General features: G+C 40.2%; 2 protein-coding genes across 3 annotated transcripts; both read right to left on the bottom strand.

Annotated features, from left to right (window-relative positions):
- Window positions 1-487: 487 nt before the first annotated feature.
- On the bottom strand, window positions 488-4253 carry upf3a (UPF3A regulator of nonsense mediated mRNA decay). Of its 2 annotated transcripts, none has more exons than XM_085765452.1 (10): window positions 4059-4253; window positions 2944-3050; window positions 2733-2839; window positions 2400-2498; window positions 2174-2284; window positions 2011-2066; window positions 1763-1921; window positions 1526-1659; window positions 993-1293; window positions 488-833 (listed from the first exon to the last, which is right to left on the bottom strand). In XM_085765452.1, the coding sequence occupies exons 1-10, from the start codon at window positions 4197-4199 to the stop codon at window positions 645-647; spliced, it is 1404 nt and encodes a 467-aa protein (XP_085621578.1). In that variant the 5' UTR covers window positions 4200-4253; the 3' UTR covers window positions 488-644. The 2 variants fall into 2 exon arrangements, with proteins under 2 accessions (XP_085621578.1, XP_085621579.1); XM_085765453.1 differs by having other exon boundaries at window positions 489-833; window positions 1005-1293.
- Window positions 4254-6273: 2020 nt separating this feature from the next.
- On the bottom strand, window positions 6274-15569 carry cdc16 (cell division cycle 16 homolog (S. cerevisiae)). Its single transcript, XM_085764568.1, has 18 exons — window positions 15398-15569; window positions 15149-15203; window positions 14757-14854; window positions 14559-14597; window positions 14314-14454; window positions 13872-14031; window positions 13647-13741; window positions 12909-13042; window positions 11850-11929; window positions 11684-11733; window positions 11530-11603; window positions 11304-11429; window positions 10449-10601; window positions 9570-9633; window positions 9386-9447; window positions 8424-8559; window positions 8004-8094; window positions 6274-7047 (listed from the first exon to the last, which is right to left on the bottom strand). Exons 1-18 carry the CDS (start codon window positions 15443-15445, stop codon window positions 6794-6796), a joined length of 1860 nt encoding a protein of 619 aa, XP_085620694.1. The 5' UTR covers window positions 15446-15569; the 3' UTR covers window positions 6274-6793.
- Between the last annotated feature and the right edge of the window lie 549 nt (window positions 15570-16118).

Genomic DNA, 16118 nt, shown 5'->3' on the forward strand with positions numbered 1-16118 from the left:
CATACACAAAAATACACACAGAGTTTCCACTGTTTCATTTTTTCTAACATCCACTCTCTGTAAGTGCTGCTTACATTATATTTCATTTCGATAAAATATACAGGAACTCTACAAAGGTTCGGTGACAAGTCCTGCTGCAGAGGACGAGGTGATGGTTTCATCTGCTTCTCACCAGGACAGAGGTACACACGTCAAAAACACTGCCAGGAAAGGAAATGACACTCAACTGCCTCGTGAGAAAAAGTGTTGATGAAACTCACAACTAACTCACAGGAGACGGTTTTCATGAAATTGAGTTTGTTCAGCTGCACTAAGATAGCAAGGAACTGTGAGAAAATCAAGTTGGCTGTTGTGCTATCACCAAGGTAACTACAAACAGTGTATCCCAAAGACTGAAACTAACGGTACACCTTAATGGCTATTTGAATATAAACCAGTGGGACACATATGTTTCATGCTTGTTACACCTAAACAATGATGACAGTTACTAAAAGACTGTTTGCTTGTGAAGTGCTCTCTCTCTTTCTCTGTGGAGTTTATAATGTTTTTTTTATGCTCAGTAATAACCAGTAAAAGCTGACACTGTCAGCTTAGGCTCGAGAGCTGAATCATCTATTTGCATCTTCTCCAAACACCCAGGCTGATCACTGCTCATCTTTGCTCTTCTCGAACCCCTTTTCCAGCCCCGTCGCCATAGAGAGAACATCGTAGCAATGCTCCGTCACGGGTTCGGGTGAGGGGCCCACGGGGATGCAGTCGTAGCCTTTGCCCGCTGAACTCATGCGCTTGCGGTTGCGTGCGCCCGGCTGATAGAGCTGCATGGCCGGACGGTCCTGCAGGGAGAGAAGAGAGCAGGGACATGGGAGAGACGAGCAGCACACGATTTGAATCTGCATGCCGCAACAGCCACATATCAATAATCATATTGGAAGATCTCGATCTAAGCAATTAGTTGACACCCAACTCCCCCACCCGCAAAAACTCATGCTCACCTTCTCGCTCACCTTGTTTCGGAGGCGTTCCTTCCTATTACCCAGGTCCTCCCTGTCCTCCTTCCCCAGTTTGTCTCCACTGTCAGGACAGTAGGAGAAGCTGTGATGGTGCCCCTCCTTCTTGGCTCGGTCCTGGCAGTAGCCTTTTCCCCATTTGGTTTCATCCTTGCGTCGCATGAATTTATCAAACTCATAGTGGTGTCGCTGCCGTTTCCTCTCTTCATCTTTCCCTCGGTGATCCTTGTCTCTCTGTCGTCGTCCGTGCTGCTCTCTCTGCTCCTTGTCGCTCTCAGGCTGACCTCTAGTGGCCAAAGTGAAGATTGCATAGAGTTATTACAAAGTCATAATTCTTATTATGAGAATTATTGGTGGAACAGTGAGAGGAATGTTTTTCCTACCATAACATAAGGACATATATTCACACCTAAACCCATTTTATCACTTGATAAGAAATGTAGTTTTTCTCTCAGTTGTGTGCCAATAAAAATATTAGTGAGTAGTTGTTACACTATGGCCTCCTGAATGTCACTTACTTTTCTTTGGAGTCTTTTGACTTCATTTGTCCTCCAGTTTTCTCCCATTTCCCCCTGTCTGTCTCCCCAATGTCACTTTTGTCTTTCATCCGATCCGAGTCCACATCGTCGTCTCTGTCACTTTTCTTCAGGAGCTGAACGCAGAAGACAATACAGGAAAAGTCCATAAATATACACACACTGCACCGTCAAAATCTAGTATGAACCAACAGTATAAAAATGAATATTAGAGATTACCTTGATTTTAATATCTTTGTCAGACAACTTCTTCTGCTTCTCCGCCTCTTTCCGTTTGCGTCTCTCTTCCTCTCGTCGCTTTCTCTTTTCCTCCTCTCTTTGCCGTTTCTTTTCTAGCTCTCTCCTCCTCCTCTCCTCTCTCTTCTCCTCTCTTATTCTCTGTGAGCAAAGATGTGACCATTAAAAAAAGACTTTTCACACTGTTTGGGGGCAATTTCTTTTCATTTACTTACTTTTTTCTTTCTTACCTGTTTTTCAATTTTCTTGTTTTTGATGTACTCCAACAGAGGTGTTGTCCGCTTGGCTGAAACCAAACAGAAGAGAGGCAAACAGACGTTGGATGGCTTAAACATGGATATTGACACTTATTTCAATAATTCACAGGTAATGAAATCATCTCTTGTACTGTACCTATGAGCTCTCGGGTCTTGGCCTCTATCTCTCCAAGCAAAGTCTCAGGATTGGCCATCGACTTCTCCTCATCACAGGAGTAATTCTCCAAAAACCGTTTATATTCTGGATCTGAGAGGGTTTCAAGGCCAAGATAAAGACATATCAGTAATGCAGTAACATTGCAACAAAATATTTACAAGCAAAACCTCATTGGCTACTGTGCATCAGCTCTGTATTTCAATACCTTCTTCAATACTCCCAGCCTTGGCATCTTTCTTCTTTAGCTTCTTCTTAGAAATCTTCTGGAAGGGAGCAAACTCCACCACAGCAGGATACTCCTGGCCTGATGGGTAAATATTGGAATAAAAGGCAGCTCATCATTTAACGCACCATTATCAAACAGCGACAATGGCAACGAAAGCTCTAAAGGCGCCTCTCTGTCCACAAAATCCAACCTTTATCTGTAAAACAAACAGGTTTCTGTTTGCACTTAATATGGCGCAGCAGGTCACACTGTTTGTCCACCACACTGGCAACTCAGTTAAAAAAAAGAGCTTAAGCAAAAGCGAAGAATTACCCTTGTTGTCGATGAAGACGTAGCCATCGAATCGGTCTCTGAACAGCAGGATGTCTTCAGGGGTTTTGAAGTTGATGTAAGCTCTGGAGAACAGGTGGGGATAGAGACTGTGGAGAAAGAGAAGGATAATGAAGGAGAAGGTATAATGATTTTCATAAAGAGGAAAAAGCAACAGGCTTTTAAAAAAAAGGGTCAAAAAAAGTTGGCATACCTCTGATCTGCTGGGAAGAACTCAAAGTAGTCGTAGGATGGCAGAGGACTGAGCTGTTCTTCTAGTTGGTCCTTTGACAGGCTCGGTGGAAGCCTTCGAATCACCACCTGCAATACATCATTTAAATATCTCTCTCTTGTTCAGGCCATAGTGGAAATAATTATGCATTTCTACGAGAAAGGCACCTCAAGCTTTAGCCTTTCTGTTCCTTAGAAATTAATGTTTCTACATCAAAGTGAAACTCAGAATAACATGCAAGTTCAATAGGCTTATTTTAGTTGTAAATCCAGTGATGGGGAAATTGCTTTTCTAAATTTATCAAGAAGCAGCCTGCCAAAAAAAGACTGTTTTATATTTTATGTTGTCTGAACTGTATTTTGACCACTAGAGATGATCTCAAAACTTCCAAAGACCCAAAATATGCCATACTAGAGTTTAGGGAATGGAGAGTAAAAGGATGTACATCTAAAATATTTAAACTGATGGATGAATGGGTTTGAACGTTTCACCCATCTCAGGGAAAAGTTTGGATCTCAGAGTACATAGGAATAAACCGTCGGCTGATTCTGTTTGACAGTGCAGAATAAAATACGTTTCTTGAGCCTTACATAAAAAAGGGAAATTATAAGAATGCAGATATAGGCTAACACAGACCAAATAAATATTTTACAGGCAACACTAAAATTGACATTACATTTTTTTTTTCATACTTTACAATAAAATTGTTTTAATAAATATCCCAAATGATCATCAGAATTACACAACACTGCGTAAATGATCGTAAATGCTTGAGAAGGGGTTTGCAGAGCTTGTTTTAACACACAGACAGGATGGGCTGGACATAATATTGTGATAATTTCTTGCAGCCGATGTGTCAACACTACCTGCAAATATCAGCGTCATTTAGACCCCTGCAAACTAAACCAAACAGTCTCCCAGAACAAACAACGCCAGAGGGAAATGTGAAAATGAAGCTGACACAAGGTTGTTATGTTTACTGTCGCTGTCCTCGGTGCTGAAATGATCCCACCTCCCTCCTCCAAGCCTCCTCCATGTCTGTTTTCCTCACAGCATAAGCAATGCGACGCGACGCAAGCGGCCGACCGCCCACCTACCTTTGTAAACACCTCTTTCTTCTCCTCCTTCTGCTTGGGGTTACACGGAGTGTTCTCCTGAACTCTCGGGATGTCCCTGAATTGGATCTCGACGACGTTTTTCTCCTTGCCCACGGTCATTTGGTCCTTTTCAGACCTCATTTCTCTCCATCTCCGTCTCCAACTCGGTGTTAAGTCACTGTGTTCTCGCGAGAGTTCGGCGATATCGCGAGCGGGGAAATAATTAGAAAGACGGCTCTTAAATATAATACATCCATGCTCTTTACTGTGCATCTCGTTAATATAATACATCCATGGTGCATCTGCAGTTACAATCAAACAATTGAAACAATTTGTATATTCTTATTTTTCCTTTTTTCCTTTATAAAATGTAAGTAACATTTTATTCTTAATTCAATAAAGTATCACCAATTGTCCATCAATATTCAAGATTCATCCATTGATACAAGCAATGAGAAAGTTACAAAATAATAGGCTATTATAAAATAACTTGAAACGTAATTGAAGTCGTTACCTATATCTTAATCCAACAAATCTGCGTTACAGCTCATTTATTTAGATAAATAAATGTAAATAAATTATCTGTCATGTATGATGACAGCTCAGCAAGATATTGAGGTAATATTGATATAAATCTATGGCAGTATTACTATAACCTGTAAATAACTTGCAACATGATAACATCATTCATAAAATCAGTACCATTTGATGTGGTCAGTCACAGTTGACTAATATCTAAAGCTGACACACGACCTTGGAAAATAACGCGTCATAGGTGCGCACTAAGAGAAAGCTGTTATGCCAAATAAGGCCAAGAAAGGAGTGGAAATAGACCCGAGTCCCAGTTGTTGTGTTAATGAGAAGTATGGACGTGCAGTGGCTCGACACGTGCAGACTGGAGTCGCTGAAGCAGTCCTCGCCGTGCAGCAGGTCCACGGGGGGTCAGGCTGCGGGGCTGCGCGCTTCACTGATCCACACAGGACGAGCTGCCGGGGGTGACGCTGCCCGCAGAGCTCCACGAGTCAGTGTGGGAGGACTGACTCACTGACCGCCCGTGGTCATCTCGAGAGGGAACTGGGGAGCAGATGGAGATCACAGAAAGATCTACGAATCTAACGCTTGAATAGGAAATGTGACAACGATGCACTGATTTTAATCTCCAATACAATCAAACGCACTTGAACCATGAGGATGAAACATTAAAAATCCATCCACATCTGAATTTATGCCTCCTTTAAAGGCAATACAGTAGCCTAAGTAAAACATTTTTGGATGTTCCAAAAACTCACCACTGAGGAAAGTTTGCCTGCCACTTGTGGTCTCCACGCACAGCCTAGGTCTCTCTGGTGTGGACACGGAGCTCTTGACACTGGGGACAAAAGTGGAGCAGGTGTCCAGGTCCCGGCAGACCCTGTCATGGGAGTAGACGACGGCCGACTTAGACGGAGTACAGCCCATCGCTACAGCCAGCATCCATTGGAGGGAGGTCCAGGAGCTAAACGGATAAATACGGTACTTGGCATGTGTGTGTGTGTGTCTGTCAGGTAAGAGATGAGAGGAGTTGTTTTCATTTGAGGTCACGAAACCTCACCCCTCCCCTTAACCGGAGCATGACATTTGAAGGGAAGGTCTGAGCACCAGTCTAGTTCACAGTGCACATCAATCACTAAGCATCCTTCTCTCTGGAGGGGTGGGAACGAAGTTGTAACATCTCTGGTACCTGATCAGAAACTCTACTCTGTAACTGATTGTGTATTTGTATCTTGTAAAGATCTATATACATATGAAAGATAGTTTAGTGTTGAAAACTCAATTAAAGAATGCTGCCATTTTATTTACTCAATTTTGCAAATTAGATTTTTTACATTTATATTTATAATATTACAAAATTTTGTAAGTTGCACGATTTTTATGCAGCCAAGGTTCTTCTATTAAACATAGCTCATGCATTCAGAAACCTAAACCATAATTTATTGGTTCTGTCAATATGACAAGTGGTGGAAGAAAATTAATATATCAAAAATGTGAAGAGTAAATGATGTAGCAATAAGCCTGGTAAAATTGTATACACAAGTCTTATTGCCATATCTTTTCTTCTGCCCATTTAAACAAACTAAGCACTAAAAACAGAAAACAGGTATGTTTAATTTTTTTTAAAAAGATAAATGCATTGTTTATTATTGAAATTACCAAGAATTGTTTTCAGCAAAAACTCTTGTAATTAGCTGGCTCTTTATTCAAGGTGAAAATCCACAGGTTAAGCAACATGGAGGGTCCTGCCATAGGCAGTAATAAGTGACGTTAGTCTTTTAGTTGTGATGCGAGATGTGCTGCTGTTTGTTCTGTCCAACCAAGTGTCAGAGGATCACATGTTCCTACTGTCCTCAGGCTTAACCTGAGGCTGAATGCTAAACCAAGTACTCAAACCTTTAACCAAGGCACGTGTTATTTCCCCTTTTAAAGTGCATTCTTGCAAAATATAAATGATGTCTTGCAGTTGCTGTGTACAAAGTCACCCTCACTTTTACTCAAGTTCATAATGTTTACAATGGCAAGTTCTATGTTTTGTCACTTACGGAGATAACCATATCTAATGCACAAGAGGGGGAATCCACAGGACGCCTTTGGTGGAGAGCAGGTGCCAAAGTTTTGGTTTGAACGTTGTCCTTGGAATTGGATACGTGGACCTATGACAACCTGTTGCTATGACAGTTCCACCTCCTGACAGGATGAGATCACGTGCTGGTGTCTGACAAGGTGTCCAACATGACATCGCTCTCATACATGTCACACTCCAGGGTCAAAGAGAGTCGAAGAGGCGTCTCCAGCATCATCTTGTCGTGATTTGACAGAGGTGTTTCCAAAGAGGCGATGCTGGTGTCTTCCTGTCTCGGAGTGGCCAGAGGGTCACCTGCCTCCGACGTGTTCAGCATCTTCATCAGCGCTGGCGTGTTCAAGCTGCCTCGCATTTTGTCATTTATGTCTGTGCCTTAGTGGAGACAAATAATAACACATTGTTGGTAATGAGACCTCAGAGCTGGTTAAATGATTCATTAGTGACACAGAACAGAGAATATCTGGTAGACAAATGACAATGATAGATCATTACTTAGACCTGTTTTTTTGTTTGTTTTGCAGTTTCTCATGTTTTCATATAGTTTCTCTGAAAGCACTAGTTTAAAGAATGCAGTGTTAGAAGTGTTAACCAAAACCGCAAAATTACCAGTCCAGACACTTGTTACTTCTCTGAATGTTTTTGGTTTGTCTTTTTAAGTAACAGCTCGTTTTATTTATGAGAATTATGTTTTGCAAAAGGCCACATCTGTGGCTGGGGGATGTTTTTGGCAGGCAGTTCCTTTCATTCATAAAAAGTTATTTTTATACTTTTTCCTGTGGTCATTTAATGTGTCAAATATCGAGCAAAGAATTAATCTGTCAAAGCATAATTTGTGTGTGCCATTAGCTGTGAAGTTTTATTGACTGTCTTTCCACAGTCTCCTTCTCAGCATAAAACAACCGCAGTGTTTAACAGCAGTGGGAGGCTGCGCAGTCATTGGCCATTATCTGAGCCTGACTTCTGCATTAACAATAGTTTATAAAATGTCCTATCCGTGCCAGCGGATTAATCGATTGACCTCTAATTCAGGATTATGCAAATAAATGAAGATAAGATACATTTCCTATTGTGGCATTTTGTTCTACAGATAGGTTTGGATTTGTCTGCTCAATCTTTGTGTTGAACAGCCACTGAGATACTGTATATGTGGCAGCTCTATAAGCTCCAAAAACAGTCACTCCAGTAACATAGTGTCAAGAATACTAGCACAGCTGTAGCAATGAAATAATTGAATTTTTCAAGTCAGCCAAGGTTTAAAATACCAAAAATATAAAATAAAAATATTTTCACAGTAACTCCTTTGAAACTGCAGTTGAGCCGTATCATACCTATGTAAGCATCTGTGTCACCAATGTACATCTCTATGCAGTGGCCGAGCATCGTCACGGAGAATGTGTCGTCCCTTTTCAGTCCAAGTGCCTGCCACAGAAAAAAAAAAGAACACAAAAAACTTTGAGCCTCTTATAAAAACAGAAACACATTTTTTTCAGGCCATTTCCACACTAGTTTAAAACGCAACTTTCTTATTACCGTATATAATGTGATTTTCTATCCATTTCTCACTTGCATTTAATGCTTGTCGTCTCTGCTCTAGATCCACTCCTCTGTTCTTGCTAAAAAGCTCTGATTTCCATGGTTACACCTTTTCTTGCTTGTGCTCACACAAGAAGCAATCATCTGTCCTTTTTATGAGTGGTGTCAAACAAACAACAATAAATGCATTAAACTGGGGGTGAGGTGGTTTTTACCGTGTGAAAGTAGTCGATAGCGCTCTCGAAGTCGCCCATGAGGCTGTGTACATATCCTATGGCAGCGTAGGTGGAGGCGTGCTGAGGGATTAAGACCAGTGCTTGACGGTGGTACTCCAGTGCCTGGTCGTACTTTCTACAGGAACAAACACAGCAATACACAAAGTCAATATCAACGCATTCAAAAAAGGCAGGTGAGATTTAAGTAGGTCAGCAGGAATGTAAAATGCTGTTTTCATTATTAGCTTTACAAACTGTGACTTCTATCTGCTGATAATAACTGAATGAGTTTGTTAGTGGAGAACAGGTATCATTAATGTGCAACAGTTACAAATTAAAAAATGTTTATGCTACAATGTATTTGCTATTTTCAAGGCAAAAAGATATACGGTATGAATACAAAATGAAACAGACAGAAGATGACGTCCAAATTAAATTAATATTTCAATTCTAAATCACTCAATAACACACCAATAAGCTTTGTGAAGTACTCATTTTGTGTGGATGAAACCCTCCTACATAAAAAAAACCCCTATCCAAACCTTTCAAAACAACCACTTGTGTGACACACATTTTGCAAGCTCCTTATATCTATTGAGCGGTGGCTATGCATAATTCATTAAAAGGGTCTTTGCATGAATTCTCAATGGGGACAGTACCTATGCAGAATAATTGCCAAGTACAAGTGAGGACATCTCTGAAAATAGTTTGTAGCAGAAAAGATAAGACGGGGAACGAACAAATCAGAGAAGAGTGCACTCCAGGCAACCTTCTTTTATTATTCACTCAGGAAAAAACTTAGCTGCCCATATTTTACCAGCACTGTGTGTGTGTGCTAACTCAAAAAGACATTAATGAAATCTATGGTGTCATTAAGAAGAACGATGCCGCAAGTAGAGGCCACTCTCCTGCCGCCTATTCAAGAGCATTTATTCAAAGAGAAAAACGTTTTTGATACTTACTTCAGTTTCCGACACACATGACCTAAGTTGTTTAGCAAAGGCTCCCACTTGTCCACGGTGACCTTAAATTTTAAAGGTTGAACAGTATTAGACACATATAAAGTAATCTTTTACAGAGACTTGATAATGTTTTTCTCACATGCATCACAAAGACACTTTTCCAGTGGAATAAATCAGCAGTTACCTCATTCCCTATGGCTTTGATCTTCTCCATTGCATCCAGGAACAGCCTCTCTGCAGTCTTCCAGCTGAAACAGCAGATGTGACATTCTCACCCTACAGCACCTCTGAATTGAATTTAACTATATAATAAGATTAGGGCAGTTATGAAGTACAGTACGGTACTTATAATTATGTATGTGTATTTTCCTTGAAGAGTTGGTAACTAGGTTACAGGGGGGGGGGGGAAGACAAAAATACAAATTTTTGATGTTGTTGTGATTATGTTTTGGGGTATCCACGTTTCAGATATCATACAGGTGAATGGAATTTCATTTACAGCAGCATAGACAAATTATGCTTCATAAACATCGCTGTCAACAGTAACCATGCAGTTGAAAAAAGCTTGCTGCAGGAATCATAATCAAATTATCTGCATGGTTGGGTACATCTGGAGTTGTATGAGAAAATTAACCTCTTTGTAAAATAAGAGAACAACTCTGATGGATAGATCTTTGATACACTTGTATCAATGTGTGAGTATAAGCTGAAGTAGAGTTACACACTGTAAACTGTCCACAAGCTGGGTGCTGTACTGACAGACAGGATGAACAGCAGCAGAGGCGGTTGCACTTACAGCAACAATATATTCTAAAATAACTTTCACACAAATGCAAAAAAAAAAAAACTGCTCTTCTCTTTGTCGAGCAAGTTGTTGTTCATTCAGCAATTTCATTCGGTACATGGATGATTCATGCGGGTTGTGTTTTCTCAAATAGACTAACCCAGTTACAACCACTTTTACAATATCACGGCAGTGTGCCAACATTCACACAAAATTTACATGACTTCTGTCAAAACAGAGGTGTGAGCTTTATTGTGTGTTTGTGGCTGTATGACTCACTCTCCGTTTTGAAATGCAACCACTGCTACTTCGTGTATGACGAATGGGTCCTCTGGAGCGATACTGAGAGCCTGACTGAAGAAGCGTTCAGCCAGCTTGGAGTTGTTGGTCAAACCATACTCCAGGCCGATGTAGAGCATGGGTAAGTGACACCTGAATGAGAAAAAGCAAGAGACATAAAGATCCAAGCTATTGTCACCCTGTGTTTTGACAAAAACAAAGTCACATATTGTTTGGCAGGTCATTACTTAGACCAGTTTTTTTGTTTGTTTTGCAGTTTCTCATGTTTTCATATAGTTTCTCTGAAAGCACTAGTTTAAAGAATGCAGTGTTAGAAGTGTTAACCAAAACCGCAAAATTACCAGTCCAGACACTTGTTACTTAAAAAGACAAACCAAAAACATTCAGAGAAGTAACAGCTTGTTTTATTTATGAGAATTATGTTTTGCAAAAGGCCACATCTGTGGCTGGGGGATGTTTTTGGCAGGCAGTTCCTTTCATTCATAAAAAGTTATTTTTATACTTTTTCCTGTGGTCATTTAATGTGTCAAATATCGAGCAAAGAATTAATCTGTCAAAGCATAATTTGTGTGTGCCATTAGCTGTGAAGTTTTATTGACTGTCTTTCCACAGTCTCCTTCTCAGCATAAAACAACCGCAGTGTTTAACAGCAGTGGGAGGCTGCGCAGTCATTGGCCATTATCTGAGCCTGACTTCTGCATTAACAATAGTTTATAAAATGTCCTATCCGTGCCAGCGGATTAATCGATTGACCTCTAATTCAGGAGGTGTTTTTTTAAAGAGGTAACACCACTAACACCACTTTAAAAGACATGCATCTAGTCATGTACTCACCCTTTCATCAGCTGGGCAGCAGTGAAATAGGCAGCCATGGCTTGGTCATGCTCACTCTCCACTGCAAATGAATGACCATAGGCGATCCATGCTGGACCATAGGTCCTCTCCAGTGTGGTGGCTTTGCTGTCAGAGAAAAAATATTGAATATGTGTAAGTGAACCTAAATGTATGCCTGTAATGTGGCCTCAAAACAGTTATTTCCATTGAGGTTGCCAATACAAACCTTAGGTATCGTCGGGCATGTTCATTTTTATGGCCAACCATGAGATAGTAGCATCCAACAGCAAACCAGGAAACCTAATAAAAAGTTTTTATTGGGTTATCAAATCCTGGAAATGTGAATGAGATAAAATTTAAATCAGAGAAAAAACACTTACTGGGTTGTTGGGATACAAGTCTACAAGCTTGTGTGAGAGGTAAAACAACTCTGCAAGGAGAAAAAAAATACATAAAAGCTTAATCATGTAGACATTAAAATATTATATTCAAAAGGTAGCATCCAAAGTAAGCGTTTTTAAATGTGGATCAGTGGTTGATTTTTACCATTTGCTTTTCCGAGCTCCACCAGAGTTCCTATGTGGACTGGTAAACAGTTGGCATGAAAGGGGTCTTTAACCATCACCCTGAAATACAAACAGAGCTGCATTAATATTCCTGTGCTTTTTGGATGGTGAAATTCAGTGACTAAACCATCATAGTGTCTCATCCAAAATATCTGTTGAATTCTATTTTATATTCATTGCCTCAAATATGAAAATATTTAATGTAATAAATACACTTTCACTAACATTTTCCTGTTGCATTAAATAAATTAAGAATTAAAATATCCATCGTAAATAAAATGGTACATCCTGATTTTTTAATATTTTAAAGGGATATTTCAACATTTTGGTAAATTCGTATATTGCCATAATCCCTATAGTTTTAGGAGTAGGTACATTACCTTTAATTGTCGGTGCAAGCCATTTTTAGATCGGCTGCGCAGAGACGTGAGCTCTGCATCGCGCACGGTATTTCCGCATTTCCCTCATCAAATACACAATGACGGAGATGGAGTTGTTTTCAAGGCAAATACATAACCGGAACTACATCCCAGACACGGCGGAGCGACTTCAAAAGAGCCAGTATTTCCGAGTATTTGCTTCATGTGTCATAATGTTACAAAATTATATGTTATTATTTAATAGTGCGGCGAATGTGCAGGTCACAACTTGTCCACGAGAGCGTTTTGGAGTTGTTGGATTATGTATTTCATTTGATGAGGGAAAAGCAGAAATGCCGTGCGCCTCCGTTGTGTTAGCTGAGCAGCTCACGTCTCTGCTCTGCCGATCACGTCTCTGCTCTGCCGATCTACAGCTTGCACTGACAATTAAAGGTAATGAACCTACTCCATGGCAATAGGTGAATTTGCCAAAATATTGAAATATCCCTTTAACTTTAAAACCTGTGCCACTAAAATGAGTGGTATTGTGTTCAAAGCTTTTTTGGGGATACTGTTATATTACAATAATAACTCCACAGATGTGTATCAGACAAAGCCATTTCTTTTTGTTGCGGTATGGTATGACTTGTAGGCATTTAGCAAAAACTATAGACACCTACATTGATGTGAGTTTGTAGCACATCTTGAAATCACAGTTATAATAATGCCTCTCAGCAAGAGACACTACTACATCCAAGTTGTCTTGAAGACCATTGACCATCTCTGGTACCACCAAATCACTCGGCTTGTTGTACTGCAGGAAAAAGGAAAACAGGAGAGTATGTGTATAAGTTTAAGTATGTATAAGAGAAGTGGGTACATGGAGTAGGTGGGGGAATAGACAAAGCAGGGTCATGAAAGCAGGCAATACAGGCGACAGATGAAAAGACAATAGGAGACAAAACAGACCACAATGTCGGTAATAGGCATTTGCATTTCAATCAATATTTCCTGTTTGCAGATGAACCACGTGGCTCAGCAGCACAATTTAATTGTCAGCATTGTTTCTCTAAATCTGCTCAAATTCAGGGATAAGGCAGAAGGGTCGATGACAAATTGAGCAAAATAACAATGTTCTTTGTAATGAAAGAACATGTTATTCTGTGTAAAATTAAGACCCATTACTGTGTTTTTTTAATTTTTTAATTTTATGGCTAATATATCTATGGCATAGAAGAATAAAATATTTCAGGTATTGATTAAACACACGATAAACACACAATACATGGTAGTAGCATCAATTCTTTGTTAGTTTGGTGTTTTCAGGAGATTTGTAGACAAAGAAAATGTAAATTAATACGTGGCTAATACAGATAAGAAAAAAAGCAATATTAATTTTAAATGCAGAGCTGTCCTACCTTCTTTAACTTATTCTCAAAAAGGAAATGTAATAGCTCCTCCTCTTCCTCAGTGCACTGTTGACCCAGAGGAAGCGAGTCCAGGAAGTCTTTTTCTATTCAAAAATGAAAAACATGTTTCACAATAGACTGCCATTGTACAAGTTACTGTAGTAATAAAACATGCCACATCACTGTACAAAACTAAAACATCAGTGCACATCTTTGCCACAGATGATGCCTCACCTTCTTGTGCAGTCAACATGTGGTGGGACGTTAAAAGGTCAAAGGCTTCAAAGCAGTACACATCCAGCTTCAAGGCCTCTTTGTAGCTGGAGGTGGCCAGTGGTCTGTTGTCCATGGCATCATAGATCTTACCGCGCAGGAGGCAAATGGAGCTGCTGATCTGAAATGATATCAGAGGGGACAGAACAGAAAGAAGAGGAGAGAGGTCAGAGCCTCCAGAAAAAAAATCAGCTTGAGCTTCACTACATCTTCATATTGCAATGTTAAGGCTCTCCTGTCATAAAAGGTAAAGTAAGCATTAAAAATTAAACTGCACATGACATGACAGGCGATGTGTCCCCCAGAGTAACATTATAGGACAAAGCTGAGCAACAATGATGCATAAGTTGGTCCCAATTATTCAGTCCATCTTTGATATATTTCAGAGGCAGCCCAGACTTACTGAGGCAGGGGACATGTCCCAATCTTTTGTTGATTCTGGTGTCCCATTGTCCTCTTTCCCACTCCTGTCTAGTAGCTTCTTACTAGCTGGCTCCTCTGAATCCAGAATATCCAAGGCCTGCTGGAACTCTTTGGCAGCATACTTTAGAATAAAAAACAAAGCATTAGGAAAATCTGGCAGGGTTTTCTTGACAATATCAATTAGATTTAGAAACGATACAGTAATTGTGTTATGAATTTACTTACATGGCACCTAGCAGCAAGGTACTGACAAGCCCCATACAACTGTGACAGGGAGACAAACGTCGTTTCAGAATGGGGACTGACATGACTTTAACACAAAGCATGCAAACCAAAATCCTGTTACATTATCCAATGTTTTATCACTCTCTACCCCAGCACACACCTGTGCTGCACATAGCATCACATTTAAGGTGTAATTACCTTGTCAAGTTTTCGTGAACGGAGGGCATGGGAGGCTCTGTGGTACTGTGATGTTAAATAAAGGCACTGAGCTAGCCAGTAGATGTCCTGGGGATCCTCTGTGTGTCGATCAAAGAGAAAGGACTGTCAGTTCCTTAGCAGAGAGTCATCACGGGCGAGCTAACGTTACACACAACAACATTTATAACTGATGGTAGGCTAACGTGTTAACCGCTATTACCGCTAGCACAAAGTTTGTTAGCAGAAATACTGGTATACAACGGCACGAAGCAGAGCAGGAACAACACATTAACACTTTCTCTGTAACACAACAGAGCTGGAAACATCAGCTATGTAACTTGACAGGTCGCTATGATACCCGGCTAGTCAAGAGCAGCGTTAACGTCACTCACCATGGGAGAGAGATGCTATCTTGTCGGCCCAAAACAGAGCACTTTGATACTGTTGCTGTAAACACATAAGCAAAAGAAAGGGTAAGAGTGGCTGGGATACGTAGTTTTTTGTTGTTGGTGGTTAGCTGGGTGAACCCGGGAGGCAAACTGATAGAAGGTTTATAATTATAACCACCGAAGCTTGGACTGTTCGTTAAGGTAGCATTAGCTAGCAAGACAGAAACTTGAACAAGATATCGCACTTCTTACCTGGTCAATGTACTGACGCACTCGCTTTCGAAGTCTGTCGAGGTTCATTTTGATTCCGTATTTTTTAATTTGACGCACCGAGTATCAGAAATGTGTCATTCTTAGAGGAAAAACTGTAACAAACTGTACACTCGACAATAGCTAGCTCGCTAGCTGCGTAAAAATCAAATCCGCGGCTTCTTTCTGCAGCGCGTGCACCGCCAAACTGTTCCGTACGGAAACTCACACGGAGCGAAGAAGAGTTCCACATTCACGATAATCTGTGAACTTTTGCTTCGTGTCTACATGTAAAACACATTCATAAATATCAAAATTAGGCACATTGTTTGAGTAATTATTTTAAACTTTATTTTTTATAATAAACACATGACAAAATGCAGGGCTCCAGACTAATTTTTTTTTTTTTAACCAGGAGCACAGTGGCCACTAACTTAAAATTTTGGGAGGGCAAGCCTAAAAATGAGTAAATCGACTAACACAACAAATATTCACATTTCAGATCCTCAGACACATTGGCCTGCCACCCGTAATGACATATTCCAGATTCTTATAGTCACAGCACCAGTGTTAAAAACAGCAAATTCACTGGTTGTGGCACGTGTACAAGTAGATGGAAATTTTACTTGCACTGTCTCAAATTTTAGGGGCAAAATGCACCCATTTAGGTGTAGTCTGGAGCCCTGAAATGTTATTTGGCAAGTATGACATCACTCATAATTAC

Source organism: Trachurus japonicus, chromosome 21 (genome assembly GCF_045865225.1).
Source record: "Trachurus japonicus isolate A0001 chromosome 21, Traja_1.0".
Lineage (NCBI taxonomy): Eukaryota > Metazoa > Chordata > Actinopteri > Carangiformes > Carangidae > Trachurus > Trachurus japonicus.